General features: G+C 41.7%; 3 protein-coding genes across 8 annotated transcripts in view; 2 read left to right on the top strand and 1 right to left on the bottom strand.

Moving 5' to 3' along the window:
• The window catches only part of LOC129833201 (interferon-induced very large GTPase 1-like), a 25,124-nt gene extending 8,733 nt beyond the window's left edge, over positions 1-16,391 (top strand). For 2 of the 3 annotated variants that reach the window (XM_055897606.1, XM_055897605.1), the window contains 5 exons: positions 4,664-4,836; positions 5,029-5,155; positions 5,323-5,949; positions 8,308-8,351; positions 9,538-16,391. In XM_055897606.1, coding sequence (XP_055753581.1) covers positions 4,664-4,836; positions 5,029-5,155; positions 5,323-5,949; positions 8,308-8,351; positions 9,538-14,427 — 5,861 coding nt within the window. In that variant the 3' untranslated portion in view covers positions 14,428-16,391. The remainder of the gene's footprint in view (positions 1-4,663; positions 4,837-5,028; positions 5,156-5,322; positions 5,950-8,307; positions 8,352-9,537) is intronic. The other variant, XM_055897607.1, reaches the window with a different exon arrangement.
• Positions 14,489-21,139, bottom strand: LOC129833205 (galectin-2-like). Its single transcript, XM_055897615.1, has 5 exons — positions 21,049-21,139; positions 16,738-16,833; positions 15,622-15,701; positions 15,046-15,220; positions 14,489-14,782 (listed from the first exon to the last, which is right to left on the bottom strand). The coding sequence occupies exons 2-5, from the start codon at positions 16,750-16,752 to the stop codon at positions 14,636-14,638; spliced, it is 417 nt and encodes a 138-aa protein (XP_055753590.1). The 5' UTR covers positions 16,753-16,833; positions 21,049-21,139; the 3' UTR covers positions 14,489-14,635.
• On the top strand, positions 18,107-26,058 carry LOC129833204 (PRKCA-binding protein-like). 4 transcript variants are annotated; one of them, XM_055897612.1, is made up of 14 exons: positions 18,107-18,293; positions 18,919-18,968; positions 19,059-19,128; positions 20,729-20,840; positions 21,071-21,199; positions 22,183-22,249; positions 22,901-22,990; positions 23,504-23,557; positions 23,650-23,712; positions 23,913-24,046; positions 24,192-24,284; positions 24,411-24,461; positions 24,588-24,732; positions 25,296-26,058. In XM_055897612.1, exons 3-14 carry the CDS (start codon positions 19,088-19,090, stop codon positions 25,550-25,552), a joined length of 1,236 nt encoding a protein of 411 aa, XP_055753587.1. In that variant the 5' UTR covers positions 18,107-18,293; positions 18,919-18,968; positions 19,059-19,087; the 3' UTR covers positions 25,553-26,058. The 4 variants fall into 4 exon arrangements, with proteins under 4 accessions (XP_055753587.1, XP_055753589.1, XP_055753586.1 ...); XM_055897614.1 differs by having other exon boundaries at positions 19,059-19,132; XM_055897611.1 differs by lacking the exon at positions 18,919-18,968.

Genomic DNA, 26,058 nt, shown 5'->3' with positions numbered 1-26,058 from the left:
AAGTGTTTTAGGGAGCGTTTGACAGTGATGAGGGGTGGTCGTTTGACCGTGGACCCGTGGCGGATACAGGCAATGACGCAGTGATCGCTGAGATCTTGATTGAAGACAACAGAGGTGTGTTTGGAGGGCAAGTTGGTCAGGATAATGTCTATTAGGGTGCCCATGTTTACGGATTTAGGGTTGTACCTGGTGGGTTCCTTGATGATTTGTGTGAGATTGAGGGCATCAAGCTTAGATTGTAGGACTGCCGGGGTGTTAAGCATATCCCAGTTTAGGTCACCTAACAGAACAAACTCTGAAGCTAGATGGGGAGCGATCAATTCACAGATGGTGTCCAGGGCACAGCTGGGAGCTGAGGGGGGTCGGTAGCAGGCGGCAACAGTGAGAGACTTATTTCTGGAGAGATTCATTTTTTAAATTAGAAGTTCGAACTGTTTGGGCATAGACTTGGAAAGTATGACAGAACTTTGCAGGCTATCTCTGCAGTAGATTGCAACTCCTCCCCCTTTGGCAGTTCTATCTTGACGGAAAGTGTTATAGTTGGGTATGGAAATCTCAGAGTTTTTGGTGGCCTTCCTAAGCCAGGATTCAGACACGGCAAGGACATCAGGGTTGGCAGAGTGTGCTAAAGCGGTGAGTAAGGCAAACTTAGGGAGGAGGCTTCTGATGTTGACATGCATGAGGCCAAGGCTTTTTCGATCACAGAAGTCAACAAATGAGGGTGACTGGGGACATGCAGGGCCTGGGTTTACCTCCACATCACCCGAGGAACAGAGGAGTAGTAGGATGAGGGTGCGGCTAAAGGCTATCAAAACTGGTCGCCTAGAGCGTTGGGGACAAGGAATAAAAGGAGCAGATTTATGGGCGTGGTAGAATAGATTCTGGGCATAATGTGCAGACCAGGGTATGGTGGGGCACGGGTACAGCGGAGGCAAGCCCAGGCACTGGGTGATGATAAGAGAGGTTGTATCTCTGGACATGTTGGTCTCAATGGGTGAGGTCACCGCATGTGTGGGGGGTGGGACAAAGGAGGTATCAGAGGTACGGAGAGTGGAACTACGGGGTCCATTGCAAACCAAAACAATGATAACTAGCCTGAACAACAGTATGCAAGGCATATTGATATTTGAGAGAGACATACAATAAGGCATAAAGTGATTGCAGGTCATGATTGGGAGAGCTAGCTAAAACAACATGTGAGGTAACAGCAGCTAGTCAGCTAACACAGCAACAGAAGGTAAAAATGGCGACGACTGGGCAGAGAGGGTCGGATTAACTACACACAGATCCTGAGTTAAGGCACAGAGCCGACAGAAAAAACACAAATAAACAGAATGGAGTACCATGAATTAATGGACAGTCAAGCAGGCATCAGCTATGTAGCCAAGTGATCATAGTGTCCAGGGGGCAGCCGTAGATGGAGCAGTGAGGCCTCCACTAAGCTAGCACGCGTTTAAAGTTAGTAGCCCGGGGGGTGGTCTGCTCAGACGGAGGGGGTCTGCTCAGACGGAGGCCGGTTGAGGGCACCGGTTGAGGGCACGTCTGCAGACCAGACGTGGTCGTGTCGACAGAGAATCCAAGCCGGATAGCAATGGCGAAAGAGAGGTTGTGAATTGTAGAATTGTGTTTGCTAACTGGTGCTAGCTGCAAGATAAGCTAGCAGTTAGCAGACCGGGGCAGGCAAGTTAGCCTTTGGGGGACGTCGCGATGGGGGGGGAAGTCTGTTTTGCCTCTTCGTGCGGTGACGTCGATAGACCAGTCGTGGAATTAGTAGGGTTCCAGGTAGCTCTAGGTAGCTAACAGGCCTAGTAGGTTAGCAGAATGGGCCTTCAGCGGGCGTCACGCCTGAGGGGCCTGTTGGAGTCCTCGGGCAGATTATGTCGGTATTCCAGTCGTAGAGGATCGGCGGGGTTCCGTGCTCCGTACCGGCAGTAAAGGGGTCCGGATATTGTAGCCCAGGAGTGGGCTTCAGTGGTAGCACAGGAGCCCTAGCCGGGCTAGCTTCAGGCTAATTGGTGCTTGCTCCGGGATGGAAACGCTAGCCAGGAGTGGTCACCCGGGATTGTGGTTAGCTAGTTGCGAAGATCCAGATGAAAATGTTCAGAGTTTGCGGTAGGAATCCGGGGATATGGAGAGAAATAGGTCCGTTATGCTCTGGTTTTAGTCACGTTGTTCGAACTAGCGAGAGCTTTCCGAGCTAAAGGTTAGCTGATGACCGCTAGCAATGGTTTGCTAACTGATAGCTGGTAGGCAGTTAGCTGGCTATCTTCAGTAGATGGATTCCAGATCAGAAGTAAATAGAAATACTTTAGAAAAAAGCAGATCCACGCCACATTGGGTGAGGCGGGTTGCAGGAGAGTATTTAGAAGTTGAGGTTTAAGAAAGTATTTTTAAATGTGCCCATCTTGGATCGAGAGATGCGATGATGCCTGTGACCCTAGTGTTTAGAAACGTTTAAGTTATTTTCCTGTACAATTTCTTGTTTTACGTTTCATTTAATTCAAAATCAAGCCATCAATAGGCTATCCTACTACAACGAAGTCTGGTTCTTCTGCGTCGGTGCATATTTTTTTAATCCTGGCCATGCATTAGCCAAGCAGCCTATCAATAAGAGGTTTTAAACTTGTCTACTCATCAGAGTGTCTTGAAATATTTGAGGTTTTTGCCCGCATGCTTTTGTATAATTCACAATTCACATGCTGTACCTGAGCCGCTCCACCAATTCAATTCAGTTTTAACATTGTTATAAGATGATCAACATGTTCAACTTAATAAAAAAAAATAGTTTTCCATCTCAAGAGGTTAACCCCTTGTGACAGGGAGAATGGAAGCTTGTTGTGTGTAACAGGGAGTGGCAATTGAATGTAAGCTTAATATATATGTTTTTTTGGTTAAAACATTTCTAGCCTGTCTATCAATGGGTAAAGGGTTGACGTGTTATGCTCGACATGCTCTGTCTGACCACAAAACACCAGAACATTTCCACAAAGAGTAGGACCAGTTCACCTGCTTTTACACTAGGATTTAATTTGAAAAAAGGTATATTTAAAAAGGAACAATTTCACCATATTAAAATGAGAGTTCAGTTCCCGTAACAGGGACGTAAATTAATCACTAATCACATGAAATAAATAATAATATTCAGAAATGACTTTGTCAAAGCAACAAATAGCTAGGGGTTTACAATGATGTTGAAAACTTTGAGAAATGTTGGGATTAAGTGGATTAAAATCTTAGAAGTCAGAGGGTGCACGGAGGGACATGTAAAATGCAGAATTTTGGCACTTTAGCAAATCTTTATTCATATTTGACAAAATCTGATTTATTGAATTCTCCAAAGGACACTTCATTTAATATAAACGGCTCATGAAATGCAATATTAGTGCACAATTTCTACCTAAAATGTCAAAGGGTTATGGCACTTTTTGTGGAACGACCCACCTGCATACTTCATTTTGCGTGTTCAAATATCCATCCCCATTTTCAAAGAGCGGGTCTCGTTTGATTACCAAAGACGCACTCCCTCAAACTTATTTTAATTATTCAGTCCTATAATGCCATATTAATGGCAAAATGATCTTGCCTATTGAGAACGTGCCTCGCACATGAAATGCAATTAGTAAGAGCCTTTTTATTTCTGGAGAAGTGCGACTGATGTGTAAACTCATGTAGACCTACATGTTGAAGCCAACTAGAACAATGTGGATGGCAAATGGCATATTTAGCAAAACTGGATGCATTTTATTGTTGCTATTATTCGTTACTGTATGCTATTAAATAATTGTATCAATCCACAATATTGCGTGCCTTCCAGACGAATTGGAGTTGATTTAAATGCAAAGACTGTTAATAATCTACACAATTTGAGACAACCGCATGCAGTATTTTTATTTATTTATTTATTTTACCGTTATTTTACCAGGTAAGTTGACTGAGAACACGTTCTCATTTGCAGCAACGACCTGGGGAATAGTTACAGGGGAGAGGAGGGGGATGAATGAGCCAATTGTAAACTGGGGATTATTAGGTGACCATGATGGTTTGAGGGCCAGATTGGGAATTTAGCCAGGACACCGGGGTTAACACCCCTACTCTTACGATAAGTGCCATGGGATCTTTAATGACCTCAGAGAGTCAGGACACCCGTTTAACGTCCCATCCGAAAGACGGCACCCTACACAGGGCAGTGTCCCCAATCACTGCCCTGGGGCATTGGGATATTTTTTAGACCAGAGGAAAGAGTGCCTCCTACTGGCCCTCCAACACCACTTCCAGCAGCATCTGGTCTCCCATCCAGGGACTGACCAGGACCAACCCTGCTTAGCTTCAGAAGCAAGCCAGTAGTGGTATGCAGGGTGGTATGCTGCTGGAAGAACGCCATGAAGAACGTTGATTGGCCTGTGAGTGGTCAAGCTCTTGTCACACCTACAACTTATTTATTCATCCAAACCCTGCCCTTTTGCACCACCACCAGCTATTGCGCCCATTATTCCCGCTGTAAAAATAACTGAAATATTTCTGCCACACCCACAACTTGACAGCACTGCGTGGTTGCACTAAGATTTACCATTGTGTTAGATTTGTTAAAATAGAGCCATGTGATTATTAAATCTTGAAGTGTCCTAACAAAAACAACTCTCCTGTCTCTGTCTATACCTAACAGACATTGAAAACGAAAGTGATGATTTGGTGGATCGTTGTGAGGAAAGTTTAACCCCCACTTGCACAATTCCTTCGGCTCATCAAGATCAAGATACCATGGTTCACCTGGATCACTTTACTGACCCCCACATTTTAATCAACATGGATAATGTTGGCACAATGAGCAAAAAATCTGTAAGAAATATTTCAACAGTTTATGATTATGCTATTGTTAAACATTTGGGGGGTCATTGAAATGTTCAGTATAAGTGATATTACATTTCCTGTACAAGTTAGGTTAAGCCTCTTTCAAGAGTACTTGGCAATTTGAACCAACATCTCTCAGTAGTTAGAGCTTGTGTTAAAGCACTGTAACTATTTCTACAGTTGGAGCCTGAGGCCCTTGACATCACAGACATTGAGAGTCAACACAGTGACCAACAGGATGACAAGACAACCAAGACTGATGAAGAAAAGACAGAAATCACAACGTCTTCTAATTTCGCACAAAGCAGTAAGAAATTTACATTTTAGTAATTCAGTAGATGCTCTTATCCAGAGCAACTTACAATTAGAAGACAGGTGAGATTGTTTTAGTCAACCATCATGTCATAGCATTGTATGTGATTTACAGCTAACTTACAGTATGTACATTTAATTGTTCTTATAATAATTTTTCAGTGACACCTGTTCTGACAATTGCATTGATTGGTGGCACTGATTCTATGGAGATTGAATCTGGAAATCTCCTTCTTGGTCAAGATGATCTACCAGCAGCAGAACTCTCACAGATAGCACCCAGGATGTATGATTTGTCCGGTCGTTGTGTCTCTGTCATCAACATGCTGGGCTTGCAGAGTTCTGAACTTACCCAGGAGAATCACATAGGTCCACTTGTGCATAAGCAGGGTATCAATGCTGTCCTCTTACTTCTACCATTGGGTCAGCATATTGATGAATTCAAAATGGGAGTGGGGTGGCTGGAAAGAATGCTTGGAGAGCGAGCCCTTGCCTTTACAATAATCGTCTTTACCCACAAGAATGACCAAGACTTTGGGTTGGGTGATCTAAAGGACAACAATGATCTGATGGATCTCATAGAAATGTGTGGAAATAGGTATCTCACCTGCAAAAAGAGTATGAATGATCCAATCGAGATTTCAACATTACTTGAACAGATAGACCTCATGGTGTCTGAAAATGATCTATGCTGCTACACAGGAGAAATGTATGATGAAGAGATCAGGAAACGGCAACTGAAAACAGATTGGGGTGACCGATCACAAAGCGAGGAGAAAACTGCATCAGGTAAGTCCTGTAGGAGGATTTTCCCCATCTTGACATGTGGCTCCGTCTACACACACTTACCCCGATCGTTGACGATACCCAAAAACTGTTTCCCGGTCTATATCTTGCATAGGGGGGGGGGGGGGTCAATTTTTTTCAATAGACCCCCTATGTCTGCACGCGCTTGAGTGGGCCTGCTTTTTTATTTGCCTAATAGTAAGTACATGTCATTTAAGGGTAAAACATGTTTTATTACCTTTTAATTTGGCATGAACACATCCAGTTATGATGTTTTCATCTTATTGTCCAACAAATCACTTCAAAAAGTCGGCTACCTGCACATGTTCATCCAGTCCAAAATAATTCCAGATCCAAACTGTGCACTCACACCATTTGATGAATGGAAAGAGACATCTGTTACAAAACACCAAAAAGTGTAACGACATTTGGGGATTGTCATTGACCACGTTTACATGCAAATCAAATCAAGCTTTAAACAGCACATTTCATAAATGTAATGAAACGCAATGTGCTTTACAGGAAAAAAACAAATAAAAAACATTGAAAATAAAAGCTGAAATATTTACTACACAACAAACGTCAGATAAACAAACTAAAGAATGACACAAACTGAACAACTAAAAAGCACCCGATGGAAAAGCAAAGCTAAAAAGATGTTTTAACATCGCTTTTAAATGTTCTTAGTTTTGGCCCCCCTCATGTTCTATGGGAGGCTATTCCAGAGGCTAGGGGCATAATAACTAAAGGCTGCCTCTCCATGCCTCTTGGTCCTAGGCTTTGGGATAGTTGAAAGGCCACTGCCAGAGGACCTGAGGGACCTACTGGGTACATAACATAAAAGCATGTCTGACATGTATTGGGGTGCACAATCGTGGATTGATTTAAAAACCAAGAGAAGAATCTTAAAATTCATTCTTAAACTCACAGGCAGCCAGTGTAGAGACCTTTAAACCAGTGTAATGTGTGCTCTGTCTGGTCTTGGTCAGTACCCGTGTTGCAGCATTCTGTATGTTTTGCAGTTGACCAATGGCTTTCTTGGGTAGACCAGACAGGAGACCATTACAGTAGTCAAGCCTGCTTGTAATAAAAGCATGGATGAGTCTCTCTGTATCAGACTGAGAGAGAAACAGCCGCACCATGGCAACGTTCCTCAGGTGGTAAAAAGCTCTTTTGATCACATTCCTAATGTGTGACTCAAAATGTAGTCCAGAATTGAAAATAACACCAAGGTTTTTTACCTGGTGTTTTATCTTTATTGCCCGTTAATTCAAATGTGTGACTAGATTCTCTCTCTGTGCTTTGGCTCCAACAATAAATACCTTGGTCTTTAACTGGAGGAAGTTATGAGCCAACCAAGTATTTAAATCACTAATACAGTCTAATAATTTTTCAATGGATCTAAAATCCTCTGGTGACACAGAAATGTAAAGTTGTGTATCGTCTGCGTAGCAGTGAAAATCAATGCTGGGCTTTCTGATAACTCTGCCAAGGGGTAACATATATAAACTGAACAGTACCGGACCCAAAATCGAAACTTGTGGAACGCCACATGTGATTTGTCATCAAGGCAAAGGGTGGCTACTTTGAAGAATCTCTCAAATATAAAATATATTTTGATTTGTTTAACACTTTTTTGATTACTACATGATTCCATATGTGTTATTTCATAGTTTTGATGTCTTCACTATTCTACAATGTAGAAAATAGTAAAAATAAAGAAAAACCCTTGAATGAGTAAGTGTGTCCAAACTTTTGACTGGTACTGTATATATATATATTTTTTTTACAAATGTTAGAATTTTCCTTCCACTTTGACATTAGAGTATTGTTTAGATTGTTGACAAAAAATGACAAATCCATTTTAATCCCACCTTGTAACACAACAAAATGTGGAAAAAGTTGAGGGGTGTAAATCCTTTCTGAAGGCACTGTAACTTTACAAGTTTTCCCCCACTGACTGGCTGAGGCTATAATTAGCCTAGCTATCTGCGTCCACATTGTGTCCGCCTCTGTCATATATATGAGGCAATTATTTTTCAAGATCACAATTTGTGCTCACATTTTAAACCCCGCCCACCCCAACTTGTGATTTTAGGGCAATCTGCTGTTGCCCTAGGTCTCGGATTTCCGAGACTCGCTATTGACAACAGTGGGATAAGTGTGTAAACAGATTCACATGTGAAGATAGGGGGAAATCCTCTATGTGTTGTTAGGAAAGCTTGGTTGACAATGGTAACTTTCATGTCCTGTAAAAAAGTGATCAATGCCACAAAGATTGAGACATTAGGAAAAGTTCTGCTCATCATACTGTACGTGTCTAATATACACTTTACTTTTTCCTGTCCCTCTTACTTACAGTTCCAGATAACTTGCCTGAAGATGGTCTTGCAAACAAAGAAAAGGTAATTTGAAATAACCTTACACAAATTCTGGTAAATTCACATACAGTGCCTTGTGAAATTCTACACACCCCTTGTACAGTCTTTGCATTTTGCTGCCTTAAAATTCGATCAAAACAAGTATTAAAGTCGATTTTCCCCACTTATGTAGAGAACCTAATCCACATTTTCAAACTGAAAGAAAAATTATATAACACTTTCCTAATGAATAAAAAAAATAAAAAAGATGTCTTGATTGCATATGTCTTCACACATGGTGGAAGCATCTTTGTCAGCTGTTAATCATTTTGAATAAGATTCTACCAACTTTGCACAACAATATTGCTCAAGCTCAGTAATTTTGGTTGGGATTCATTGATAGCAATATTCAAACCTTGTGTCTGATTTTCAAGCAGATTTAAGTCAGGACTGAGACTGGACCATTCAGGAACACTGAACAACTATCGGAAAGCCATTCTGGTGTCTTTGGCATTCCCATTTGTGTAATTGTCTTGCTGAAAAATAAAATTCTCCCCAGTCCCTGCCAGTGACAACCATGCCCATAAAATGATGCTACCGCCACAATACTGAGGAAATAGATAGGATCAACAACATTGCATCCACTACACATTACTGACCTGTATGACAAAGTGAAAAGGAGGAATCCTGTGATTAAAAAATCCACTCCAAATCATCCATTGTTTGCACAAGGCTGTTAAGTAATCCTGCAAGACAATATGAAAAATAAAATAACCTTTTGGCCTAGATTAAAATCTACAGGCTTGGGTCAAATCCAATACAACACAGAGTGAAACCCTACTGTATTTTCAACTATTTTGGTGGCAGCATCCTGTTATGGGTATGCTCGTCACCAGCAGGGACTGGGGAGTTTGTCAGGATCAAAATAAATATGAAAGGACCAAAGCCCAGGTAAAAGGTTGTAATGTGCTTCCACCAGTTATTACTCGGGGGTGTGAAGACATACGCAATCAAGAAATCTTAGTTTTTTTATTTGTAATAAATTGACACTATTCTTTGATTTTTCTTTCACTTTGAAAATGTGGAGTAGATTGTGTAGATCGGTAGGGGAAAAAATCTAATTTAATCCCTTTTTAAGGCTGCAAAATGTGAGACTGCAAGGGGTGTGTTGATAGTACTGCAGATGTTTTGACTTACTAAGCTATTAAAATGTGTTTGGTTAACGTTAAAGGGAGAAGAAAAGATACTTGAGGAAATCAACGGGAGTTTAATTGAAAAAAACATCCCAGAAAATATACAACTAGCAAAAGTAGAAGAGCTCATGTGTAGACTTCACCTTCAAGATAAATATCAAGATAAGTTGACAACTGCAGACTTCCTGAACATTGGCTCTTCTGCTCAACATCAACACGAACCCCAAACAGAGAACAAACTTGCTCATACTTTCCTACAAAGGTTGTTGATGCTGGACTACAGAGCCAGGTACATTCCTGTAAGAGATGAGAATAGTGAGATGCATGACACAAATGACAACAGAAATGATCATGCAGAAACAGAAGAAAGTGCCTTTGATGCCCTTTTCAACAAGAACACAGTCTCTGGTGATATAAAGAGAAACACGCATGTTCACCCAATGGACGTCCAGATGGCAGTGTTTCACTGTTCAGACAGTTTCCTTCAGCAGTTCATGGTCACAAAGCTGTCCTTGTGTCAGTATGCCTTGCCTTTGCTTGTGCCAAATCCCTTCACCGAAGAGATTGAATGTCCTTTGTGGACATTTCGACAAATCAGAAAAACCTGGAAGTCCACTAATGACTCTAATATGCTCACCAGCCAAAGTATGCCTATTTACAAGGCAGAAACACCAATGGTGTCATTCTTTAGGCTTGGTTCTGTGTCCTCATCAAAATCTCAGCTGATGAACAACTTGATCAACCAACGTCACAGCACATTCTTCCACAGACACTGTCCAGGAAGCAGTAAAACCTGCCTCCTAATGGATGGGGTGGTAGAGATTGCATGGTATTGTCCTGCTGGGAAGCCCAATGATATTTTCACTGACTGTGTTGCATTCTGTAATCTCCATGGTGACGCAATTGCGAAAGAAGTTCAGCGTGACAGACTGATTGAAAAAGCCTCAGTCAATGTTATCCTTTTACCAAGTCTTGGAAAAGGCGACAAAAGTATGGCAATCGTGCAGGAGCTGTTCAAGTCTTCTAAACCTCTGATATGTCTGCTCACTGAAGAGGATTCTGTTGCAACTGAAATTAAAAAGGGAAAGTACAAAATGGGTTTGAGAGACAGAAATCAGTCAGATGTGTCTGAGGAACTAAAAAGGATCATTAGAAATAATTTGTCAAGACCATGTTGCTCCTTCAAACTTGAGGACATGGCAGAGTACTCAGGGTTTAGGGTAGATGAGGATGATGAAGATTGCCAAGTAGGGAAGACTAATGCTCTGCAGATAACGGATCTGCTTAAGGAAATGGAACTGTCCAAGATCAAAGAAAAATTTCTTCCATGTCAAGGAAGGCTGTGGCATGATTGGTGTCAAAAAAATAAAGACCTTTATCGTCTCCAAGGGAATCTAGAGATGGAAAGAAGTAAAATACAACATGAAATGATGCAAATTCGACACTATCAACATCAAGTTGCCTTTACTGAACTCATGCAGATGTTTATCACAAGTCTACGATCTCTGGGAGAAAAAGAAAAATCATATTTCCTCAAGTGGGTAGGGATACTACTGGATGACCTGTCCTCGGATGAGCTCTCAGACCTTCATCACAAATATGATGAAAAGTGGTCTGAGGTCCTGGCTTTGAGAAAGAAGCATGATAAATCAGAGCAACTGAAAATGAGACAAATGGAGCTGGAAAAAATATCAGGAAAGCTGCAAGCAGCAACATTCGGATTTGAACACATCCTAAGGGAAATGGGACAGATCTATGAAGCCCATGCATCTGTGGCCAGGGAAAGCAAAGGAGAAAGTAAGGTGACCGTGTCTTACCTTCCAGAGCTTGCGGCAGAACTTATGATATCGGGACACCCAATGGAACTAATGGATGGTGACGCAGCTCATGTGCCACTGATGTGGATTAATGGGGTTTTAGATGAAGTTATCAAGAAACTAGGAGATCAGAGAGTCTTTGTTTTGTCCATTTTGGGAATCCAGAGCACTGGAAAATCTACAATGCTGAATGCCATGTTTGGACTGCAATTCGCAGTAAGTGCTGGAAGGTGTACCAGAGGTGCTTTCATGCAGCTGGTGAAAGTGACCGAGGAGATGAAAGATGACTTTAGGTTTGACTATGTTCTTGTTGTTGACACTGAGGGACTTCGAGCTTTAGAGTTGGCAGGAAAGGCAACAGTGAACCATGACAATGAACTTGCAACTTTTGTCATTGGCCTTGGAAACATGACCTTGATCAACATATTTGGAGAGAATCCTGCTGAGATGCAGGACATCATTCAGATAGCTGTTCAGGCCTTCATGAGGATGAAAAAAATTAATCTGTCTCCAAGTTGTGTGTTTGTGCACCAGAATGTTGGAGACATCATGGCTGGAGAGAAGAACATGGAGGGAAAGAGGCGCTTACAGGACAAACTAGACGAGATGACCCAGTTAGCTGCCAAAGAAGAGGACAGTAATGCAGAGTGTTTCAGCGATGTCATTGCATTTGACATACAAAGAGATGTGAAATACTTTTCCCAGCTGTGGGAGGGCAGCCCACCCATGGCCCCACCAAACCCATGCTACAGTGAGAATGTCCAGGAGCTAAGGAAAACAATCCTCTCTAAAACATCAAAGTCTTTTGGCATGACATTATCACAGTTCAAAAGCAGTATCCAAGACCTTTGGAATGCCCTGCTGAATGAAAACTTTGTGTTCAGCTTCAAAAACACACTGGAAATTGCAGTTTACAGAAAACTTGAGATTCAGTATGGAAAATGGATCTGGACTCTCAGGAGTGCCATGCTAAGCATTGAAAATCAACTGCACAATCGAATCGAAAATGGAAAACTTCACAGGGTTGAGAGACATTACCTTGTTGAAGAAATGAGAAAGACTCGTGAAGAAGTGGACAAATCAATGGAAAAGTACTTTGATGAACACAGAGATAAAGAAATGTTGATTCAGTGGCGAGGGAGATTTCAAACCAAAATGTGTGAGCTTTATGATGAACTTGTGAAGGGAGCAAAAAGAAAGTTAGAGGAGGTTATTCAGCAGAGGGATGCGCGCAAAAAGCTGGATGACAAGAAGACACAGTATGAAAACAAGCTCTTCCGAAAGAGCAAAGAACTTGCCTCAAAACTGAAGGACAAGGCAAAGGATGAAAAACAACTTGAGAATGAATTCAATACTCTTTGGGGAGTGTGGGTTGCTGAGTTGACAAAAGATGCACCTCCCATTAAGGACATAAACATATCGGATGATGTGACTTATATCCTTGGAGAGATCGGTAATGAATCGTCTCTTGTATATGATCGGAAAAGTTGCGGAATGTACAATGAGATGTGTACCTTGGGGAGTTATTCGACCTATGCAATTGTATCCAAGCACCAAGATCTTTTTAACGACGATCAGCACTCAAAAGATGCTCAAAGGAAGCCAAACAATGACCAATTGCAGAAAAATAATGTGTGGGGTGCTTTTAAGAGTTTTTGGGGGTTTAAGTCTCCAGAGAACAAGACAATTGACCACATTGGTCCAAGCAACATTCTAACATACACAGATCAGGAATTGATAAGAGCATTCACCAATGATGTTGTCAAACAAAGCCAGAAGATAATCGAGACAAAGCCCATAGAAAAGATGGGATACAATGACAGTTACATGCAAGAAATAGCAACTCATGTCAAAGAAAGCGTGAAGGAATTTGAATCGAAGATAAGAAAATATTCATTCAAGAAGGAATTTACGATTGATCTTTCACTTCATGTGTGTGAGCTTGCAGGAAGTAAGTTAGCAGATTCCCATAGCAAATTCAGAAGCAACAATGATGCCCTTACTTACCTGGAGCAGAAGAGGCCACAGTACAACAAGATTTTCAAGAGATACTGCAAAGGGTCCTCAACTGCAGCTGTGCTTGGGGAGTTAATTTGCAACACACTGAAAGAATCGATTGTACAGGCGGTCTATGACCAGACGGCCATTGACTTGGCTGGAGAAATGCAATTAAGTCACCCTCCATTCAGTGGAAACAGGTCTAACATGGAGAAACACATCCTGATATCACTGGCGGAGAAGGAGAACTTTGACAAGTTCATGACCTACATTCACAACCCAAGGAAACACTTTGAGAAATTTATTAGAGAGGTTGCAGAGAAATATATGCTCACAGAAAGGTCCAAAGTCCTTGCCTTGATTGAAGGGAACATAAAAGTTAAAGAGCAGCGTGTGAGCCACGCAGTACATACAGCAACAAAGACGGTCAAAAACAAGAATGGAGACACCAACATGTGGCTTAGAGAGTTTTCCAGTGCTCTAAAAGATGAGCTGAAATTTGCTGAAAAGCATTTCAGTGATTTCTGTGACATAACTGACTTTGACTTCCTCAAAAAAGAGGTAAGGGAAGGTCTTGCCAACAGAATCATGGAGATCAACAGAAGCCTCAGCAATGTGTCACTCCTGCACATGAAGCAGTTCAGGGAGAGGCCAGATGAGATTCTGATCAAACACTTTTGTGATTGTTGCTGGGTACAGTGTCCCTTCTGTAAAGCCATCTGCACAAACACCATGGAGGGGCACCAACCGAAGGATCACAATGTCCCTTTTCATCGCCCTATTGGAATCAATGGATGCCACTTCAGAGACACAGTAGAATTTAGCATTGATTTTTGCACAACTTCAGTAACAAGTAATGGCCGGTTTTACCCATCCCATGAATCAGAGGATAAATATCTTTGGAAAGAATACAGAAAAGCTGGCCCAAGATTTGTTGATTGGAGCATCACACCAGACCTCTCTGAACTTCCGTACTGGAAGTGGTTTGTTTGTCGATTTCAAAAAGACCTGGAAAGGTTTTATGACAAAAAATTCCAGGGCAGAGGTGAAATTCCAATTGAATGGAGGAAGTTCACAAAACAGCAAGCTATTGAAAGCTTGAAGAAAATCTAAGGGGAGCTCAAATAGTAAAAACATACAGACATGATGGCACAAACAAGATGGCACAGCTGAGTAGAATAATAAAAGCGGTGCTTTATTGTACATTGCTCAAGGGCACATTGTCAAGAGGTTTTTTCAGTTTCTGACTATGTTCATGTTTACAATGTCAACATAGTCCTAACCCATTGATCTAACTAAATCACCCCTCATATTTTGTGGTCTAGTAGATTTTGAAAGAAGTAAGTTTGAGGTCTCCTTTGATACGAATGTAGGTAATGACGTCTAGGCCCTCACGATTGGGGAACTGGATCTCCTGTCCATCAGTCATCTCCACTTCAAACATGTCACCCGTCAGCTTCAGCACAATCTTGAGAGGGAGAAACCACATTTGTTTACATCATTAGTGTTGTAGCACGTTCACCCTTACACCCACATGGCCAATTGCAACGAACAAGCTGGAGTAAGCACTGTGCAGTGTATTAGCGCCAGTTTCCTTAAAACGATACTAGCAGGAGATTACATGGACATAGGCCCTAATTGTTTCTGTTATATTGAACACCTGAAACACTATGCCCAAGATTCTCAATTTTTATTGCCAGGACCAAACCCCCCTCCCTCCATATCTTCAACCTCCATTTTCACACCTTGAATGTGGAGTGGATTGTGGATCTCCCTCTTCTCATCTCCCCAGCAGCCGGCAATCTTTGAGTTGCACATGAGCACAGTACCATCAGTGTCATCATTGAAGCGTGGGTTAAAGTGCAGTGCCAGGTGGTCTTCATCACAGCCCAGGTCGATCTGAAACCTGGATATGGGAAATAGAAAATCACATCATTCCAGAAACCCTAATACATGTCTGTCTAACATTAATTGATTTCACACATACAGTATACCAAAACAAAAAAACATTCTCTGGTCCGTCTTCTCTTCTTTTGAGAAATAATTTGTGAAACTGGTAGTATATTTATTTTTTATGCATAAATTAATCTTATGGGTCCCTCTGTGTGATATAAACACAAAAAACTGTTAAATGCAGCTCCCGAGTGGCACAGTGGTCTAAGACACTGCATCTCAGTGCAAGAGGCGTCACTGCATCACGTCCGGCTGTGATTGGGAGTCCCATAGGGCGGCGCACAATTGGGCTGGGTTTGGCTGGGGTAGGCCATCATTGTAAATAAGATTATTATTATTATTTTTTAAATGTACCTCTCAGCCGCATCCATATTCCTCCCCTGTACTTTGAACTGGTCTCCAGCTCTCAGCTCCACATGCTTCAGCTCAAGTTCCTATGAAGAACCATATAATTAAATTGAGTGCTTTTGAACATAAGGTAAAAGGGATTTTGTATTTTAATATGTCATGACTTTTAATAATCATTGGAATCACTATGTACAGTGCATGTGTCGGGTTCACCTTGGGGTCATGATAGGGGCTGTACCAAATGTTTGATGTATTATAATAATTGATTATGCGTATGTTGTATTTATAGAAGGTGGGGTTATAAGACACCTCCCTCCTTACATTTATAGGGTCCTATACTATAGATTAATAATATATATATTCATTATAATGTTTAATATTGTTTCACAGTCTTTTCTAAGTCTCTGCCTCTTATAAAGAAACGGCCTGAGAGATTTGTGACTGTGAGACAGAACTCTGCAGGGGAGTGAAAGAGATAAGAGACTAGTCAGACATTCCACTATAAATCAACTTGGGGAGCGGACATTTACTGCTGAGCCTTTAGATAACACTGAAACTCTTGTTTGTATAGTTGTGTAGGCATGGGTTTGGTCTCATGAGTAGAAGGTGATGACGTAGGCAGTGACATCACTAAGATATATGACTGCAGGCATAATAAAACAACTCGGACCCTTTTCTATTTTGCAGAACTTACTCGGAAACATGCATGCTATGTTCCTGTTGTCAACTTCTGTCTGCAATTGCATTAATAAAGGTTTTTGATTGATTTAATTGAAGATATTGTCTGAATTCTAATTTCACCAATGAGCCAACGATTGACAAGAAACAAGGAACGAACCTCAACACATGCATAGATTACTTTTTCAACAAATACCATGTTGTCAAAACACAAAACATAAGACTGAAGGGCCTGACCATTTAAATTAATTCACTCAGCAACACATATCTGAGTGCAGTAAGCATGTAGGCCACTATGGCTGGGTTTACACAGGCAGCCCAGTTCTGATATTTTTCCACAAAAGATAAGATTTGGGCTGCCTGTATAAACACAGCCTCTTCAGTAAGTAACTGTGTGGAATAAAAGTATCAGCACATGAAAGCATGAAAGTTAACGAGACTTACCATCGGCATTGCCATGTTGTCACTGGTGGTGAAAGCGGCCCTGAATGTGGTTTGAGATGCAAGACGGACTGGGATCGGACAAGATAACCTTATTTCCTGAGATACAGAGAGTAGAATGTTAGTTGCAAGTTTGAACTATCCTTTTATGTGCGCAACCCTCCTCACACAGGTCACTCACTGATTAGCATGATAATGAGGCATGCTTAATGATGATTCAATAAAAACAATAAAATTATTCTCTTATTCACACCCTGATACTAGGTTATGAGAAGAAGCTTGGTGGCAGACTGGCAGTGAAGATAGTTGCCTACTAAACTGATGCTTTTACTCACATTGAAAAGCCTGATCTTTGATCAAAGTCAGTCTGATCAGTAATCAACTGTGCAGTGCTGCACTGTATATTATAAACTGGGTGGTTTGAGCCCTGAGTGCTGATTGGCTGACAGCCACTAGTGGTGCTGTAATGACAGTGTTTAAAGTAAATGACTGTCCAGTGATAAATCTTACTTTTAAAAGCTCATGTTGTGTTAACTCATACCCAAATAATGTTATCAACTCATCTTTTACTCATATTTTGTTATCAAAGCATACATTTCAGAACAAAACCCCACTTCAAACCCCACCTTAAAGTTGTATCTCAAAGTTGTATCTCCTCATATAACATGATGTCACGTTTTTGGCCGAGACGTTTAAGTCGTTTACTTGTCATTAATATTTTTAATTACTGGTATACGCCCACAGCATTCTGTTGTTGGGGTACGCTCACACCATTCAAACACAGAAAAGCTGCTTTTTAACATAAATTTAAAACATTTAAGGAAAGAACTATTTAACTAATATTGTAATTAATTATAGGTCATATTTAATAGAAATCTGGAAGCACTGGACAGTTAAAGTGCATGATCTGCCCTTAATAAATACAACAATGAATAGATTTTCTGAATCAACAGTATATTCAGATATATGTGCTGGGAAAGTGTGACGACTTCCCTAGCCTATCAACCTTTTTAGTCTTTGAATGGTCTTCCATGTGCAAAACACAAAAAAAACGCTATTGAAAATATTCTATAAAAGGTATCAGGTAGAATAAGTAGACGAATCCACAAATACAATTTTATACATATCTTAAATGACAGCGTTTTCATGAATTGTATTATATAATATTGAAATCCAGTCCAAAACAGTATGGTCCTTGCTATCTGGAATCCTTGGGACCTCCCAACCCCATTGAAGTAGAAATGTTAAATGGTTACGGTAAGGGTTATGGTTAGGGTAGGGGTTAAGGTAAGGGTGGGACGTCCCAAAATCCAGGATAGCGCTGACCATCTCTATGAGGAGAAGGGAAAAAGAATCAATGACAGTTTCCGCCAAATTCCCGGAAGTGACGAGACATGTAAACAGAATCTTCTTTTTGACAGATGAATAACCCGTGAAGTGGTCCGAAGAAATACAAAATAATCTAAAATAAAATGTACAGTTAAAGAAACATTCCCCAGGGGCATGAGATAAACGTTTGTGTTAAGATAACAACGCGCGTGTCATTAACTGTGTCGGAGGTAAATAGCTGGCCAGTGGCCACCTTTCTTTTTTATCATGCTCATTTGCAATACACATACTGCTGACAGCTGCCAACATTGGGTAGCCTAGCAAGCAAGTAAGCTAACCATTATGTAGGGAGGTAGCTTGCTACTAACGTTTCCATTTTTTTGTTGTTGTTGCTTTCATTACAAAAGTACATGTTTGACTTTTGCGACAACATAACCTCCCGAGTGGTGCAGCGGTCCAAGGCACTGCATCGCAGTGCTAGAGGCGTCACTACAGACCCTGGTTCGATTCCAGGCTGTATCACAACCGGCCGTGATTGGGAGTCCCATAGGGCGGCATACAATTGGCCCAGCGTTGTCCGGGTTAGGGTTTGAACGGGGTAGGCCGTAATTGTAAATAAGAACTTGTTCTTAACTAACTTGCCTGGTTAAATAAAAGCCTAGCTAGGCTTGAAGCAGGACCGACTAGCTGTGCTTGAGGAGACGAGGATCTCGAGGACTGGTTCAAGCTAGGCTCAGCTATCTACCAGCTGTGATGGCTTCATCATTAACTGACAGCAGCTAGCGAATTCCCATTTATTTCCATCAAATAAAGGAAAGCTTTCAAGTTATTTGTTGCCCACATATTCTGTTACAGTTACTGTGTCAGCATTGGCAACCTTAACCAGTGATGGAATTTTGTGTGAGGTAACTAGTTAACTTATTTTTTTTATGTCTTTATAGACATAGCTACTGCTTGACTAAGATTAATCAATGCCATTCTTGTTTTCCTCTTAGCCAAATTTTACAGGATAAACAGTCCTAGAATGTTCACAGACATGGACTATGAGTTGGAGGAGGACAAACTGTAAGTAAGTCTGATTTGCATCCTTTTCATGTTCTACATGTAAAAAAAGTGAAAACAGGTTTTTAGAAATGTTTGCAAATGTATTTATAAAAAAACAAACAGAAATACCTTATTTACTTAAGTATTCAGACCCTTTGACATGAGACTCGAAATTGAGCTCAGGTACATCTTGCTTCCAGTGATCATCCTTGAGATGTTTATACAACTTGATTGGAGTCCACCTGTGGTAAATTCAATTGATTGGACATAATTTGGAAAGGCACACACTTGTGTATATATAAGGTCCCACAGTTGACAGTGCCTGGCTGAGCAAAGACCAAGCCATGAGGTTGAAGGAATTGTCCGTAGAGCTTCGAGAGAGGATTCTGTCAAGACAGAGTTCTGGGGAAGGGTACCAGAACATTTCTGCAGCATTGAAGGTCCCCAAGAACAGTAGCCTCCATCATGCTTATATGGAAGAAGTTTGGAACCACCAAGACTCTTCCTAGAGCTGGCTGCCTGGCCAAACTGACCAAGAACCCGACGGTCACTCTGTCAGAGCTCCAGAATTCCTCTGTGGAGATGGGAGAACCTTCCAGAAGGACAACCATCTCTGCAACACTTCACCAATCAGGCTTTTATGCTAGAGTGGCTTGACTGAAGCCATTCCTCCAGTAAAAGGCACAGGACAGTCCTCTTGGAGTTTGCCAAAAGGCACCTAAAGGACTCTCTAGTCTGATGAAACCAATATTGAACTCTTTGGCCTGAATGCCAAGCATCACATCTGGGGGGAACCAGGCACCGCTCATCACCTGGCCAATACCATCCCTACGGTGAAGCATGGTGGTGGCAGCATCATGCTTTGGGGATGTTTTTCAGTAGCAGGGACTGGGAGACTAGTCAGGATCAAGGGAAAGATGAACGGAGCAAAGTACAGTGAGATCCTTGATGAAAACCTGCTCTAGAGCGCTCAGGACCTCCCGACTCGAGCAAAGGTTCACTTTGACAACAATGACCCAAAGCACACAGCCAAGACAACGCAGGAGTGGCTTAGGAACAAGTCTCTGAATGTCCTTGAGTGGCCAAGCCAGAGCCCGGACTTGAACCTGATCAAACATCTCTGGAGAGACCTGAAAATAGCTGTGCAGCAACACTCCCCATCCAACCTGACAGAGCTTGAGGGGATCTACAGACTAGAATGGGAGAGACTCCCCAAATACAGGTGTGCCAAGCTTGTAGCGTTATACCCAAGAAGACTTGAGGCTGTAATCGCTGCTAAAGGTGCTTCATCAAAGTACTGAGTAAAGGGTCTGAATACTTATGTAAAGTTAATATTTTCAGGGGGGGTTTATTATACATTTGCAAAATTTCTAATAACCTGACTTTGCTTTGCCATTATGGAGGTATTGTGTGCAGATTGATGAAGGGAAAAAACTATTTAATCAATTTTTGGATAAGCCTGTAACGTAACAAAATGTGGAAAAAGTGAAGGGGTCTGACTACTTTCCAATTGCACTGTACATCTCATCTAATTGGCTTTGACAGCACTTGCTTTCCCAAATCATATTGTAGACACTAGACAGACAATGTATTAAAAGAATCTCCAATTATTCTTTAACAGGGGGATCCCGACAGTCCCTGGGACTTTATCCCTAAAGAAGGATGCTCAGAACCTGATAGGGATCAGCATCGGGGGAGGGGCGCAGTACTGTCCCTGCCTTTACATTGTACAGGTATTATGTACCTCTATACTGTACCTCAGTCCATTAGAGTGATTGTGTTCGGTTCAGTAGCTATGTATCCAGAGTGTTAACTAAATCAGAAACTTTAGATTATAGATGCATTGTATAAACCATTTTCTTGAACTTTCTTAAAGCAATTTGTTTTAAGGCTCTGAGCTCTTATGGCTTGGTTTTTGTCAGTGTTGGATATATTCTTTACCTGTAACTGGGATCTCTGTCAGGTCTTTGACAACACCCCTGCTGCTCTGGAGGGGACTCTGGCGGCGGGGGACGAGATCACAGGAGTGAACGGCAAACCTGTGAAGGGCAAGACAAAGGTGGAGGTGGCAAAGATGATTCAGGCTGTCCAGGTACAATAAGAAGGCTTGGAACGACTTTTCAATCAATTTTGGTTTGATACTACAAAAGGCTACAAACCAGTTAGTGTATTTCCTATAGTTATTTTTTGATAGCCACACAACCCAAACCATGTACCAACACTGACAAGACTAACACTTACCAGTAGATAAAAATAGAAAGTCCAAAGCCACATTATTTAATTCTGGATTCAGTGTTTTTTAGCAGTAAATTACCAGTCAGTCTGAAAAGGGCTGCGTCACTATTAGACGTTAAATAATAGGGACACCTCAGATCGCTCAGCGGAGCTAGTGAGAACAGGACGATAGCCAGGAGTTTTGGCCCTCACATCACCAGTGTGGAGTGGCAATGTTGTTTTTAAATCCATTGTGACGACACAGGAAGCTATGCGAGTTCAATGACTACCCCACCATGGTCTGTGCTCAGGATTTGAGAGATAGGGAGAGATGCTCCACTGTCTGTATAAAGGATTAGTATGTGCCATTGTTGCCCTTAGGCTTCGCTGACTCTTTCATTTTTTTGCATGCTGAGTTGAAATTGTCACAGTGGTATTTATTGATATTACTTGTAAACTTTGTGCAGTTTTATCAGAGGATCTGTAATTCTTATGTTTCTACACTTGCAGAAGCACCTTTGTTTGGCTTAAATACTGCTATATTGTCCTTCATGATTTTCAGTTGAAATTAGTTAGACACACTTTGTACACATGGATTGTTTGGCAATACCTGGTTCACTATGACCTGCCTGTAACGCTAGTCCTCAGACTAACCAGGGGAGAAAGCCAATGTCAGGTTAGGTAGATCTATCAATACTGTATTGCCTGGGGGAACTCCATAGGCTATATATTTTAGTTAGAGTAATATGACCCCTGGGGGAAGTGTCGATGTGGATTTGCGTCATGGTTTTTATTATACTGAGGTGGTGTTTGAGTTACTGTCTTCCTGATCTCTTCCATGCATTCCTCTTGTCTTTGTAGGGAGAAGCAACGATCCACTACAACAAGCTGCAGGCTGACCCCAAACAGGGGAAGTCACTGGACATAGGTAACAGTCGCAGAATACATCTCTAAAATATACAGGTAATTGACAAAATAAAGGAAACACCAACATAGTGTCTTAATAGGACGTTGGGCCGTCTCGAACAGCTAGAACAGATATAATGCACCTTGACATAGATTCTACAAGTGTCTGGAACTCTATTGGAGGGATGCGACACCATTCCACAATAAATTCTGTGTTTTGTTGATGGTGGTGGAAAACGCTGTCTCAGGCGCCGCTCCAGAATCTCCCATAAGTGTTCAATGGGGTTGAGATCGGGTGACTGGCACGGCCGTAGCATATCGTGAAACATCAACAAATTGAGCAGTCTTCGTCACTGAAGCTCTTGCCCCAGCAATCATCCCTCTTGCAAAGTCACTACGATCTCTTCTTCTAGCCATGGTAGCCAAAATATTGGGCAACTGGGCATTTTTATACATGACCCTAAGCATGACGGGATATTAATTCCACAACTGTGTGGAAGCACCTGCTTTCAATATACAGTACATTGTATCCCTCATTTACTCAAGTTTCCTTTACGTTTCCTTTATGTTGGCAGTTTCCTATATATGGGTAGAGTACCATTCTTTCTCACCGGACAGATAGATGCTACCCATCATAGTATGTTTTTACATTGTGTTATCTGGTGTGTTTTAGTGCTGAAGAAGGTGAAGCACCGCCTGGTGGAGAACATGAGCTCTGGTACAGCTGACGCTCTGGGGCTCAGCAGAGCCATACTCTGCAATGGTGAGACTGGGACAAAACACGCTGTCCATCCGTCTGGCCATGTTATAGATTTCTATTATTTCTGACTCTACTTTTCTCATTGCATACACCTTAAGCCAATTACAGTCAATTGAAGCCAATTTAGTTGGCATCATTCCTAAGATACTGACCCTGTCTGAATAACCATACTAGCGTACTACATACTTAAACTGCATAATCATTTCGGCATTTGATCTCGTAGAATTAACTTGTGTTTTCTGACTCACGTGTTTGACAAAAGCTGATAATCAGATAAATTGACGCGCAGTACCAAAATGAACAAGTGGCGGGAGTCAACGCAATCACACATTCGGAGTACTATTTAAAAAATGACAACTTTTTTTCAGATACTATCTAGTATGCTAGTATGGGTATTCGGAAACGGCCACTGCATAAGCTCTGTGCAATCTCATGATGACTGATATCATCTGGACCGGAGAGGGGCACTATGCTACTACTGTAAGGGTCCTCATACTAGGCCCTTTTCTTTTTCAGATGGGCTGGTGAAGAGACTGGAGGAGTTGGAGAAAACAGCGGAGCTATACAAAGGTCTTTTTTAAATGATTAATGTTATTATGTGTGACATTCTTCATACGTTCTCCCCTCTTCATGCACCACTGTCCTTGTTTGTCTCTTTACAGGCCTGATGGAGCACACGAAAAGACTGCTCAGAGCCTTCTTTGAACTCTCTCAGACACACAGAGGTGAGTTACCACGCCTTGAAACTACACAAACATTATATTAAACTACAGATCTAGACACAATATAACCATGTACTATGATCATACTCAAGTCCCTCACACTGAAAGTGAACAAGTTTGTATTTACAATAATGTGTTGCATGCCATGAGACTGGATGATGTTTGATTGTTCCACTCTCTCCCTCTGCCTGGACGACCCTCAGCGTTTGGGGATGTGTTCTCTGTGATCGGGGTACGGGAGCCTCAGGCTGCAGCCAGTGAGGCCTTTGTGAAGTTTGCTGAGGCCCATCGCAACATGGAGAAGTACGGTATCCAGCTGCTAAAGACCATCAAGCCAGTGAGTAGTAGAAGACATTAACAAACAGTCAAATCAATACAAGCTTGCATACACTCCTGCATATACCTAGATTAGATAACGTACATCCCCACACATATACAGGTGATTCAATTAGTCATGTTCCTCTCTGTCTCCTGTTTTGTAGATGCTCCATGACCTGAACACCTACCTTCATAAGGCTATACCAGACACCAAGCTCACCATCCGCAAATACCTGGATGTCAAATTTGAGTACTTGGTAAGAGCAGACCCCTTATTCAAAATGTCAACATTGATCAACTAAAACAGGGTCTAAACTGTACCGAAGCGTTTATTTCTAATGTGTTAGTCATTGGCGTAAAGGTTAATCCATTTTGTGTTCCAGTCTTACTGTCTAAAAGTGAAGGAGATGGACGATGAAGAGTACAGCTGCATTGTGAGTACCTTACCTTACTTCCTATGCCTGTAGTCCATACAGAAACACTGATATCATTGAGTAACAAAGTGGATCTATGTAGCGTGTTTCATTTAGTTTTTCTTATATACCTGTGCGTTTCCTTAGGCGATGGGAGAGCCTATGTATCGCGTCGGCACCGGGAACTACGAGTACCGGCTTGTGCTGCGGTGTCGACAGGAGGCCCGTGCTCGGTTCGCCAAGATGAGAAAGGATGTGCTGGAGAAGATTGAGCTACTGGACCAGAAACATGGTTTGTTCTCTCTGAGTCTGTCTACCTAGGAGAATCATCCTCTCCATTAACGCTCTGTCCAGCTACCTGTAATAAGTGGACAGAGTATCTCTCCAAACAGTCTCTCTCTGTTTGCCCATTACTAATGGATATAAGCCTTCCCACTAGGCAAAAACTGGGTATATCACCGTTGTTTCCACGTGGAAAACTGATTGGATTTGCAAAATCATCAACGCAAGGGAATTTTGTATTATTTTTCACCCAACTTTTTATAATAATTATTTTAGATTTTATGTTGAATTCAAGTTAGTTGAAACCTCAATCAAATGTAAATCAAAACTAGACGTTGAACTGACATCTGTGCCCAGCGGGTACATTTTATCCAATGTATGATCAGACCCTCTCTCCCTGCTTCACGATATGCTAATGTGTCAGGCTGAGCATTTCTCGGCACAGATGCCCTATTAATTGTAAACAACTCTTTCTTTGACCTCTGCACTGCTAGGAAACACCAGATCTGTCTAAAGTGTGGTATTAAGGTAGGGTGCGTGTTTACATCCTTCTCCCTTCCTGCTTCCCTTCAGTCCAGGACATCGTGTTCCAGCTGCAGCGTTTTGTGTCAGGCATGTCGCGCTACTACGATGAGTGCTACGCCGTGCTGAAGGAGGCTGACGTCTTCCCCATCGAGGTGGACCTCTCCCGCACAATGATCAACTACGGTAGCCAGTCACGCTCCCACACCGAAGAAGAGGAGGAGGAGGAGGGAGGAGGAAGTGAAGAACAGGATGGGGGTGCTGGCAAGCAGGCTGAGAACGGTGCTGAAAAACTGATTGATTATTGAGAGTTTATATGATTGTTTTCTGTAGCAAAATTCCACCTATGTCTATCAACTGCCACTCACTTTGCCACTCACTTTGCAATGATTAGTTAAATATGTGGAAATGGTCAGCAAAGTCTTCACACTGGAAAATACTACTGTGAATTGCTGCTATTCAACTGTACTGGAACTAACTATTGCAACCTACCGTAACCAATACCATTTCCACAACTGACAGCCATCACTGTAACCAACTTTGTGGGGCTTGAATCGATTTCTCAACGGCTGGCCACAGACCAAAATAGGACTCATTTTCCATTGACACAAGCCCTGATGTTACAAGTTCAACAGTTCCACTCAATATTTTGAATTCTATCTGCACTAAACCACATGACATTTGAATGGGGTAGCTGAACATAGGTACAAATCACTTGTAAAGGATGAGTGTGTAATGGCAAGGTTTGGGCCAAACAGCATTTTAAACTGTATGAAGGAACCTCGGTCAAATTAAATTTTATAATTCCACAGTG

This window comes from Salvelinus fontinalis, chromosome 34 (genome assembly GCF_029448725.1).
Source record: "Salvelinus fontinalis isolate EN_2023a chromosome 34, ASM2944872v1, whole genome shotgun sequence".
NCBI classification, from domain to species: Eukaryota; Metazoa; Chordata; class Actinopteri; order Salmoniformes; family Salmonidae; genus Salvelinus; species Salvelinus fontinalis.
This window is presented reverse-complemented; position numbering and strand designations above follow the sequence as displayed.